General features: G+C 41.9%; 1 protein-coding gene across 7 annotated transcripts in view; it reads right to left on the bottom strand.

The window, feature by feature from the left end:
* LOC123990855 (nesprin-2-like) overlaps nt 1-12,246 on the bottom strand; it is a 253,676-nt gene that overhangs the window by 18,333 nt on the left and 223,097 nt on the right. For all 7 annotated transcript variants that reach the window (XM_046291782.1, XM_046291785.1, XM_046291783.1 and 4 more), the window contains one exon: nt 9,572-9,738. In XM_046291782.1, coding sequence (XP_046147738.1) covers nt 9,572-9,738 — 167 coding nt within the window. The remainder of the gene's footprint in view (nt 1-9,571; nt 9,739-12,246) is intronic.

Here is a 12,246-nt window from a genome sequence, read left to right as displayed (position 1 = left end):
TCGAGCTCAGTGAGGTTGGATGGAGAGCATTTGTGAACAGCAGTTTTCAGTTCTTTCCACAGATTCTCGATTGGATTCAGGTCTGGACTTTGACTTGGCCATTCTAACACCTGGATATGTTTATTTTCGAACCATTCCATTGTAGATTTTGCTTTATGTTTTGAATCATTGTCTTGTTGGAAGACAAATCTCCGTCCCAGTCTCAGGTCTTTTGCAGACTCCATCAGGTTTTCTTCCAGAATGGTCCTGTATTTGGCTCTATCCATCTTCCCATCAATTTTAACCATCCTCCCTGTCCCTGCTGAAGAAAAGCAGGCCCAAACCATGATGCTGCCACCACCATGTTTGACAGTGAGGATGGTGTGTTCAGGGTGATGAGCTGTGTTGCTTTTACGCCAAACATAACGTTTTGCATTGTTGCCAAAAAGTTCAATTTTGGTTTCATCTGACCAGAGCACCTTCTTCCACATGTTTGGTGTGTCTCCCAGGTGGCTTGTGGCAAACTTTAAAAAACACTTTTTATGGATATCTTTAAGAAATGGCTTTCTTCTTGCCACTCTTCCATAAAGGCCAGATTTGTGCAATATACGACTGATTGTTGTCCTATGGACAGAGTCTCCCACCTCAGCTGTAGATCTCTGCAGTTCATCCAGAGTGATCATGGGCCTCTTGGCTGCATCTCTGATCAGTCTTCTCCTTGTATGAGCTGAAAGTTTAGAGGGACGGCCAGGTCTTGGTAGATTTGCAGTGGTCTGATACTCCTTCCATTTCAATATTATCGCTTGCACAGTGCTCCTTGGGATGTTTAAACAGTGCAGTACAAGTTGACTGTCCTTCCTTATATCCTTGCTGAAAGTCAGTAGTTAACTTGTTCTTAAATGATTTATTTTTGAATAGCATTGTATACTATAAACTCCTATAGTCACTACTACCATAGTCTGAGTACCAGTCTCTTTACATTCCACTCCTTTCCACTCCTTGTCATTGTCGAAAGGCCAGTCTCTTCAATCTCAATGTTCAATATGCGCTGGTTTTAAGGCAGAGTTGCTCAATGGTTGTTGGAAATAACATAAATATTTTCCATAACAACATTTTGAGCCTCGAAAACAGAATTGTAAACATTCCGCTGTTAGCTCGGCAAGTTGTTTTGAGGCTTAAAATCAAAACTAAGACTTTGTGTGGTTGGAATTGCAGTATGTAGCTAGTTAGTTTGGGAATTTAGACCTGAGCTAACAACTTTTGACAGACTGGTTTCATCTGGACAGACAAACAGTTACTTAGCAAAGGGATGCCAAGAGATCTGTGGAGAAAAAAATGATAGTTCCAATATTTGCATAATAAATGTGATTGGAGGATAGCTGTGAGGGTGAGCGAATCAGGATCAAATCCTCCATTCTCATCAAGATCATTAATGATAGAATGTTCATATTTGAAGACAGCAGAAAGGCCAGTCTCTTTGGCACATGATATGCAGTACAGGGAGTGGATTAGCTAAAGAGACTGGTACCCAGGCGACTATTACCCTGCACCACCCACTTTTTTCCCCAGGTGTCCCCTGGTCACCATGGCAACACAGAACACAGAAAATGTTGCCATGACTACATTTGATTACAAAAAGCTGCTCTTTGGAGAAAAATAAGCCTAAGTGTGTGCAGGTTGGATCCTTCTGCTAACCCCCTGGTAGCACTCAGTACTGTCTTCTACTTGAGGGAGAGTTTTCGTTAATAGTGAAAGTGAGTCTGTCTGTCTGTCTATGCGTTTAAGTGTTTGTGTGTACGTGCATCATGTGTGCCACTTATCTTTGCTTTAAGAGAAAGTCCATATTCAGTACCTCATAAATTAGCTAACAAAAAAATTAAGTCTATAATGTGGCTTTCTCATTCCATATATAGCAGATAATACTTCTAAATGCTACATATACACTAAATTAGGGCTCCAGACAAACATTTTCACCCTAGTGGCACCAGGCAATGATTTGGTGGCAACCCCCAATTGTTTTTGTTGCAGCGTCACACAATAGAATACATTTTAGTCATCATTTTAGAAAGACATTCACAATGCTTTATTAAGAGGTGTAATACACTACTGAGATGGTATTCAATAAATAAGTTGTTACATCTAACATGTCCAAGCAGGAATGCATGATTCTAAATATTTTGATATGCAACTTAATTTTGTGTTGACAATTAGGCTACTTTTGTTCCATTTTACTGGTAAAATAGGGCACCAGAATTTTCAGATGTCTTTGTTCAACAGAGATAAATGCCTTCATCTTTATGTGCACTAATATTATTTATACAACGGGTGGGTCTAATCCGGAATGCTGATTGGTTAAAACCGCATTCCAGCCGATGTCAATTCCACAAGTTACCACCGGATAAATCTATTAAGTTAAAATGCCTATTTACTCTGTTCCATCTGACTGCACAATCCACTCATCAGCCCAGCCAGGCAATTTATGAACTTGAGCTCCACTATAAAAAGTATTTAGACATTACCTCAAATTTCTTTTAGACTAACATTTTTTTTCAACAGCGGAGATTTGTATAAACCTTACTCTCTGTCTTTCTGGCATTTGCAACTTTGTTTATTGTTAAAATTTGATCTCCAGCTGTCCCATAGTAATGAACGTGTTGGGAGACGGGATGAGACAGACAGGCAGGCAGCTTTTCTCAGCCAGTCAAAATCATGAATCAGCATCATTTTTATGGATATATACAAAAAACTATCAGAAAACAGGTAAAATGAAACAAAGTACAGCTAGTTTGCCATCTTTCCAGCTTCAGTTTGAAGTGATTGTGTTAGCTGTGCTAATAGCTCCTCTGTACAACAGGGACATAACAAAATAGCACATTATCTATGCCAGGCAAAATCGCGTATCATTAGCTCATTGTTTAAAAAAATATATATATATTTTACCCCTTTTTTCTCCCCAATTTCATGGTATCCAATTGGTAGTAGTTACAGTCTTGTCTCATCGCTGGAACTCCCGTACGGACTCGGGAGAGGCGAAGGTCGAGAGCCATGCATCCTCCGAAACACACCCCAACCAAGCTGTACTGCTTCTTGACACAATGCACATCCAACGCGGATGCCAGCCACACCAATGTGTCAGAGGAAACACCGTACACCTGGCGACCTGGTCAGTGTGCACTGCGCCCGGCCCGACACAGGTAGTCCGCGATGAGACAAGGATATCCCTGCCGGCCAAACCCTCCCCAACCCGGACAACACTGGGCCAATTGTGCGCCACCCCATGGGCCTCCCGGTCACGGCCGGCTGCGACAGAGCCTGGGCTCGAACCCTGAATCTCTGGTGGCACAGCTAGCACTGCGATGCAGTGCCTTAGATCACTTTGATCTGTTATTCTGGCTGCACTGTTTGACATGACTAAGTTCGACGTAGTTGGCTAGCAAGCAAGCAAGAGATAAGAATGTTGCCAGCCAGTATGGCAATGGAACACTTAGAACTAACAAAAGACTGAACGACTGGGTCGCGTCTCTGGGAACCAAACCGATAGAATGAATGATCAGCAGGCTTGGGTAGCAACCCTAGATTTGTGTCGGGACTAGATCTTGTGGAAGAATGAAATAGTATGAATAAATTATTAAAAATACAATTTTGAATGAAAATATGTCAATCATTATATGAATATGTTGGTAACCCATTGTATGAAGCCGGTGTTTGGAGGATATATTGGCACGGTTTGCCGGCCCATGCCAATATATCCTCTAAACACCGGCTTCTCAGGCATTATCACTTAAATATAGACCTAATTCACCACCTGAGGAACCACCTCAAAACACATTAGCTAGATAGCTAACTAAATATAATATATTCTGCTAATGTATTATTATAATAGTAAATGTAATGTCCTAACAAAACGTTGCTATCAGTGCACTTACGATGGCTGATGCACAATTTCGTACCCTTCGTATTTCAAAGACATCAGATATGTTGTTTGTAAAACAGTGTGCCTTGAGCGCAATAATGATCGTTGAGAAATAAAATTATACCTATAGAAAGCTGAGACTCTCCTCTCTTTGATATGGACAACTAGTTGCTTCTAAAGTATTTTTTGTCCTGCATTGCATTTCGAAATGTTATACAATCACGAGGGGCACACGAGGGGGGAGAGAGAGCATGAAAGGCTCACTCATTACAGCAGCTGGCCTCTGTGAAACAGGCAGGCACAGCATCAGGGCAGACACTTTTATTACAGGAATCATGAGGATAATGCATTATACTGTTTAATAGGTTATATCTGACCAAAAAATAGGAGGTTTTGATTGAGGTGACCAGAAGAATGTGCAGCTCGCAGCAGTGCAACTTATATGTATTGCATTGCTTGTATGTATTGTATTGCAATTCAGCTTTAAAACTGTTAATATACAGTATACATGAAACAAAACTAAACCAAATTAAACTTAACCAAGCACTAAACTAAACCAAACTGAGCCCAAACAAAACCTAACAAAAACTAAACTAAACCACACTAAAATACACTATACCAAACCAAACTAAACTAACCATGAGACCCACATTCCCTCCCACACCTCTCGCAAAATCTGACAGCCCAACAAAGAGTAGTGACACTGGGCCACACAAAAGACACTGAGCCCCAGGGCAAGCTTCCATGCTGAGCCAGTGTATAGGAAGAGAAGGATGGACAGAGGGACAAAGAATGTGTGAAGAGGTATGGAGAGAGAGAGAACATTAAGGGAAAGGGAGAAAAAAGCAAGGCAAACAAAGTGACCGTGCTACGGGGGAGGGGGGTCAAGTCGCTTGGAGACAAGGCTCTATAGAGGTTACAGTTATATAGTAACAATGGTCCCAACACACGTCTCGCCTGAGACTTTTAGAGAGTGTAGGAGTGACTTCCTGAACTTATAGGATCAGCTCACCCTCCCCAAACCCTAATCATTAAAGTAAAAACACAACAACACGCAAACCTGTCCATAGACCAGTGGCAAGAACAATGTCATGCTACTCTAAGCTTAACCTTTAGTTTAGCAAAGAATGCTCTCAGGGCCGTAGCGAGGGTCTGAGTTTTATTGAGGTCTGGAGGTCAAGACATTTTAAGAAAGTTGAAGCTCATTTGCTGCATTTCTATACAATATAAAAACTCTAAAATTGTGTTTGGAGAACAGCAAAAACAAGCAAAAATGACCCCAGCTTTAGCTTAATTCACCTCAGTCAATCTACAAACACATAGCCTATTAGCAATAAATTAGCCGCTACACATTAACTCACATGAACTCAGCACCCGGATTAAAAACTATAATTTAATACTTACAGAGGGATCTGTTAGCGGAAAAATATTGTATTAACATAAGATAAAGAAATAAGTCTGCGTTACAGAACAATTTGTATTGCAGTTTTACAGCAAATTTCCTGCAATTCTACTCATTTTGCATTGATTTATGGCATGTTAATAGGATATCTGAGTAAGTGACTAACAAAATCAAATGGTGGACCCTTGAAGGTCAGTGCCCCTGGGCACGTGTCATACCTGTTTCAACCTAGCAACACACAGCCTTTGTTTCCCATATAGGTGTCAGGAGTGGTGATGGCCCACCCCCAAAGAATAGTCAAGGACCCACTACGGCACAAACTTTAAAGTAACTCACACTGTACCCTGTAGTTCACCAATGTTCCTTCAGCTTTGCAGCTGCTGTACAATCACTTTTATTATAGTCATTATCATCTACTGTCTACATAGCCAGCCACCGTGTGTATCCACAGACAGATGAACCGTCTTGGAATCAGAGGGGATTTAGTGTGTATGGCCCCCCTCAAAAGTCTAGGACTGTACCATATGGCCTTACGTCTGCCTTCCGAGTCCCCCTTGGTCAGCCCAAGAGTGGAGGGGACCCAAGCAAGTTGGAGTGGGAGGAGAAGGGGATGGGGGGGCTCTGTCACCCTGCATTAGCCGTGACGTGGTGGGGGCTAAACAATAGGAAACAGCACTATAGCCTACTGGCGCTAATAATAGCCTGGACCCCGTCAGCATCTGTTATCCGGTTAGCATAAAAGCTGACTAGCCGTAGTGCTAAACGATGTTGCCACTGTGAACAACACTCGCAGCACTCTATGAACAATGTGCCATCCGTTGTGTCTGTGGTGTCTGTCACCCAGACAAGCTGAGCGCTGTGGTATCGGAGCATCGGGTCTCAGACCAACAGGCTTAGTCTTTAACATGTAAATAGTCTCTATCTGCTGCTAGAAACTATTTGCAACACTGAATCTCCATACATGAAAACCTTACACACAAGCGCGCACACACACACACACAACCACACATACTGTCAATACTGTTGCTCTATTTATACTATTTATTTAACTGCGGGACCTAGTCACTATTCAATTTATGTTTGTAAATACAGTCATACTTGACATAGCACATTCCTAATCATACATATCAGTTACTACTTTGCATACTACCTTCTTCTAATTACTTGATCTTTTTTATTTGACTTGATCTTTTTTATTTTACATTTGGCCTTTTATTATTGATATTGATTATTGTACTGCAATATCGAGGGACCTAGCACACAAGTATTTCACTGCACCATTCATAAATGCTGTAAACTGTGTACGTGACAAATACAATTTTGTTTAAAAGAAATTGGCCTCCTCAAGAGCACAAAGCAACTGTCAACATTCGGCCACGGTGGCACCTGACCTGGCAGACAGACGGGAGATTGAATAAAAGAAAGGTTCACCCACCAAACTGAGACAAGGAAGGATATGAAGTCGCTTGTTGTCTTGTTGCAGCTTCTGTAACCCTTACGATTGTGGTAGTAGTAGAAGTAGTAGTAGTGCTAGTAGTGGTAGTATTGTAGTATTGTAGTAGAAGCAGTAGTAGTAGGCCTAGTTATAGAAGCAATCATTTGGTGGGTGCTTACATTTGTCCTAAATATGTTTCTTGCATATACCAACTCTCCCTGAGAGTGGGGTCACAGCCAGGGTGAGTCATTATCAACGGCAAACCTGGAGCGTTGCTCAAGGGCACATAGACAGATTTTTCACCTTGTTGGCTAGGGGATTTTTTATTTATTTATTTCACCTTTATTTAACCAGGTAGGCAAGTTGAGAACAAGTTCTCATTTACAATTGCGACCTGGCCAAGATAAAGCAAAGCAGTTCGACAGATACAACGACACAGAGTTACACATGGAGTAAAACAAACATACAGTCAATAATACAGTATAAACAAGTCTATATACAATGTGAGCAAATGAGGTGAGAAGGGAGGTAAAGGCAAAAAAGGCCATGGTGGCAAAGTAAATACAATATAGCAAGTAAAACACTGGAATGGTAGTTTTGCAATGGAAGAATGTGCAAAGTAGAAATAAAAATAATGGGGTGCAAAGGAGCAAAATAAATAAATAAATTAAATACAGTTGGGAAAGAGGTAGTTGTTTGGGCTAAATTATAGGTGGGCTATGTACAGGTGCAGTAATCTGTAAGCTGCTCTGACAGTTGGTGCTTAAAGCTAGTGAGGAAAATAAGTGTTTCCAGTTTCAGAGATTTTTGTAGTTCGTTCCAGTCATTGGCAGCAGAGAACTGGAAGGAGAGGCGGCCAAAGAAAGAATTGGTTTTGGGGGTGACAAGAGAGATATACCTGCTGGAGCGTGTGCTACAGGTGGGAGATGCTATGGTGACCAGCGAGCTGAGATAAGGGGGGACTTTACCAAGCAGGGTCTTTTAGATGACATGGAGCCAGTGGGTTTGGCGACGAGTATGAAGCGAGGGCCAGCCAACGAGAGCGTACAGGTCGCAATGGTGGGTAGTATATGGGGCTTTGGTGACATAACGGATTGCACTGTGATAGACTGCATCCAATTTGTTGAGTAGGGTATTGGAGGCTATTTTGTAAATGACATCGCCAAAGTCGAGGATTTGTAGGATGGTCAGTTTTACAAGGGTATGTTTGGCAGCATGAGTGAAGGATGCTTTGTTGCGAAATAGGAAGCCAATTCTAGATTTGACTTTGGATTGGAGATGTTTGATATGGGTCTGGAAGGAGAGTTTACAGTCTAGCCAGACACCTAGGTATTTGTAGTTGTCCACGTATTCTAAGTCAGAGCCGTCCAGAGTAGTGATGTTGGACAGGCGGGTAGGTGCAGGTAGCGATCGGTTGAAGAGCATGCATTTAGTTTTACTTGTATTTAAGAGCAATTGGAGGCCACGGAAGGAGAGTTGTATGGCATTGAAGCTTGCCTGGAGGGTTGTTAACACGGTGTCCAAAGAAGGGCCGGAAGTATACAGAATGGTGTCGTCTGCGTAGAGGTGGATCAGAGACTCACCAGCAGCAAGAGGGACCTCATTGATGTGTACAGAGAAGAGAGTCGGTCCAAGAATTGAACCCTGTGGCACCCCCATAGAGACTGCCAGAGGTCCGGACAGCAGGCCCTCCGATTTGACACACTGAACTCTATCAGAGAAGTAGTTGGTGAACCAGGCGAGGCAATCATTTGAGAAACCAAGGCAGTCGAGTCTGCCGATGAGGATGTGGTGATTGACAGAGACGAAAGCCTTGGCCAGATCAATGAATACGGCTGCACAGTAATGTTTCTTATCGATGGCGGTTAAGATATCGTTTAGGACCTTGAGCGTGGCTGAGGTTTCACCCATGACCAGCTCTGAAACCAGATTGCATAGCAGAGAAGGTATAGTGAGATTCGAAATGGTCGGTAATCTGTTTGTTGACTTGGCTTTCGAAGACATGGTAGGATAGATATAGGTCTGTAGCAGTTTGGGTCAAGAGTGTCCCCCCTTTGAAGAGGGGGATGACCGCAGCTGCTTTCCAATCTTTGGGAATCTCAGACGACACGAAAGAGAGGTTGAACAGGCTAGTAATAGGGGTGGCAACAATTTCGGCAGATAATTTTAGAAAGAAAGGGTCCAGATTGTCTAGCCCGGCTGATTTGTAGGGGTCCAGATTATTCAGCTCTTTCAGAACATCAGCTGAATGGATTTGGGAGAAGGAGAAATAGGGAAGGCTTGGGCGAGTGCTGTTGACCGGGGTAGGAGTAGCCAGGTGGAAAGCTTGGCCAGCCGTAGAAAAATGCTTATTGAAATTCTCAATTATGGTGGATTTATCAGTGGTGACAGTGTTTCCTATCTTCAGTGCAGTGGGCAGCTGGGAGGAGGTGTTCTTATTCTCCATGGACTTTACAGTGTCCCAGAACTTTTTTTGAGTTAGTGAGTTATTGGTCCTTCTGTAGCTCAGTTGGTAGAGCATGGCGCTTGTAACGCCAGGGTAGTGGGTTCGATTCCCGGGACCACCCATACGTAGAATGTATGCACACATGACTGTAAGTCGCTTTGGATAAAACGTCTGCTAAATGGCATATATTATTATTATTATATTATTCAAACTAGAGACCTTTCCATTCCGGGACCAGCACTCTAACCGCTTAGGTTATCTGCTGCTAGTAGCAGTAGCCTGTATGGGTATGAATCCCGGCTCTTCTCTCAGTCTCCCCTTCATTTCATACGGTCTCTGTCATTAGAAATACATTTTTAAAAACCTGAGTCCGGTTTTTAAATATGCTAGCCTCACCTGGCCTCTATGTGGTGGAAGAGGTGCTGCCAACGGTCCCTGGCGTCCCTCAGGGTGCCGTGGAGCTGGGCCTGCTTGGCCTGGTCGCTGGCAAGCATCAGCTGCTCCCCCAGCTTCTTGAGGTGGCTTTTGTTCTCACTGAACAGGTTGATCTCCTCCATACAGTCCTATGAAGAAGAAGTTGAAGAAAAATACTTTTCTTTTCAGATCACCGAAATCTGCCTTTTGCTTTCAAGGAGAGGGAGCAGACTATCAAACCTGGGTCAAATATATATTTCAAATAATGTACTTTCAGCTACATCAAGTGCATTTCAAATATGTATTTACAACAGATAGAATGGGGGGGGGGTCAATGACCTAGCTAACAACTTCTTCTCACAGCCCACCCCCTGCTATTTCGGCTACCCACTCACTCAGGTATCTCCAACTAATTTTTGGGGGGCTTTCAAACAATTGTGGTCATAGTGCAAGTTTTTTAATGTGATGGCCAAACTTAAATCAGCTGAAATCAACTCCATATGTGTGATGTTACTTAAAGGTGATTAGTCCATACAAAAAAGACTGCCCCTATCGCTTCCATTGATTGTTAGCTAGAGGTGGCTAAAATTAGCTGTAGTTTATAGTGGCTAACCATTGAGATCCTATTAAATTATTATTATTAGAATTTTATTTGGCTAACATCAAGTTCTAAAATCATGAACTTCTGCTTTAAGCTTTGATCAAGGGGTGCCCACAAGAGAAAGGGCTGCTAAACAAAGATCACTTTCTATTTCAAGCGTTGAATTGATTTATTTTTTCTCACACCACATCAAAAACATGAACACACCCTGTGTACTAAATGACTACCGTCGATGAGAAAAAAAATGAGGCGTTATCTAGGCTAAATTCAATAGAAAGGGACATTGTTTTACTGTACAGCACGAAAGGGGTTGGCCAAATCCTCATGTACCCATTCTGCCTTACATACAGTAAAAAATGCTATGTAAACCTGTTTACTTTGTCTGTTCACGTTTCTGTCAGAAATGGTACACTCTGTAGGATTACCGCTCTAATTATGGAACCAAGCATGTGATATATAATATCACAAACATGCAAAATACAGGTTAAAAAAAGTGGGAGAGTGACTGGGTGTGATTCTCATAAGAGGAGTGGATTGTACCAAGATGAGGGAGGCCCACAGGGACTCATTTCCCCAGTCCAGTCAACTGGCCTGAGGACACCTGGCAGACTCCCTCAGATGAACACCCACATTACCTCTATCGTCTGGGCTACACTGTGTGTGTGAGCTGGGGCTCTAGTGGTTATGCAACCACCAGGGATTAAAAAGTTAATCTATCTAACCAGAATTGGGTCTGAATCTACAGAGATTTTCACTGCACTGCTTACCATACCAATCAAGACTATTCAGATCAATAGCCACTAAAGACACAGCCAGACATATGTAGGATCTTAATTTGAGCCCATTTGCTACAGTGGGAAAATAATCCTGCAGCAATAGCAAATGTTAATGTGGATTATAATAAAAGGACAACTCCCCCACTTAACATTTGAGTTGTTATTATGAAGTATTTAGTGATGTCCTACACAGTTTTAGAGTAATTTTATGATTTCATGTCTGTTGACTGTCTATTGATGAGCAAAACAAGAAATTGCACCTCTGTCATGTTTTCAAATATGTTCACTGAGATGACTAATACAATAAATGATGGATAGTCATTTTCAGCAATCTATATAACCCGTCTGTAGTTTTACGATTATATTGAAACTCCCTGCTATATGTGACTCATTTCAGGAAACTAGGCGTGTGTCGCGAGTCACTACTTCACAGGAGAGGCAATTGAAAGTAAACATTTAGGTCAGAAATGCATTCTGGAACATGTGAACTTTCATGTGTCTTAATAACAGACGTGTATGCCATCTGTAAATATGAATAAATTTGTTAAATTATGAACATAGTTTGTATAGCCACGGAAAAAGCCAGGAGATAATGGATTGGTCTGCCATGTACTGTAGAACGCTTCTGTCTATAACATGAGCTGGTATGTGTAGGTAGTCTTCTCTAACGAGACTTTAAAAAAAAAAGATATCACGTAGTGGAACTACAAAAGTGTTGCTCTTTCTGTACTACCAACTTTTAGAAATCAGTGGAATGCTCAGTGGAATTAGAGTACGATGGCTAAGGAGATGGAGAAAATTCTGCTGTTTGATTGCAAATATGCAGAGGGAGTCGACAAGATAACACACAGAAGGCTGTTGTATAAACACCTGTCTCTGAATTACATCTTCAAACTAAGGGCAACCATGGCATCCGTGACAGAGTGGGAGAAGAGTCCATCAATTTTCTGTTTCCATCAGGCCCGCCATAAAAATGTTTTATCCGACATGCATTTTACTCGCATGAAAAGGTTGAAACCTGATTATTAATATGAACATATATTCAGCATGACATTCATGCAAGCATTAAAATATATTTCCAACCCAAAATTAATATGAAATGCACTCATAACCTGTGCCATAAGCAATAAAAGGGTTAGCTGACAACGTCACGAAAATGATGTGCACGCTTCAAAAGGGGCAGATGGCTGTGTGTTGTTTTTGTTCTGGATGGCCAGATAGCAACAATGACAAGAAACTGCCACATGGTAAATCGTAAGTGGCTCGTTTCAACTTGTTTG

Source organism: Oncorhynchus gorbuscha, linkage group LG12, assembly GCF_021184085.1.
Source record: "Oncorhynchus gorbuscha isolate QuinsamMale2020 ecotype Even-year linkage group LG12, OgorEven_v1.0, whole genome shotgun sequence".
NCBI classification, from domain to species: Eukaryota; Metazoa; Chordata; class Actinopteri; order Salmoniformes; family Salmonidae; genus Oncorhynchus; species Oncorhynchus gorbuscha.
This window is presented reverse-complemented; position numbering and strand designations above follow the sequence as displayed.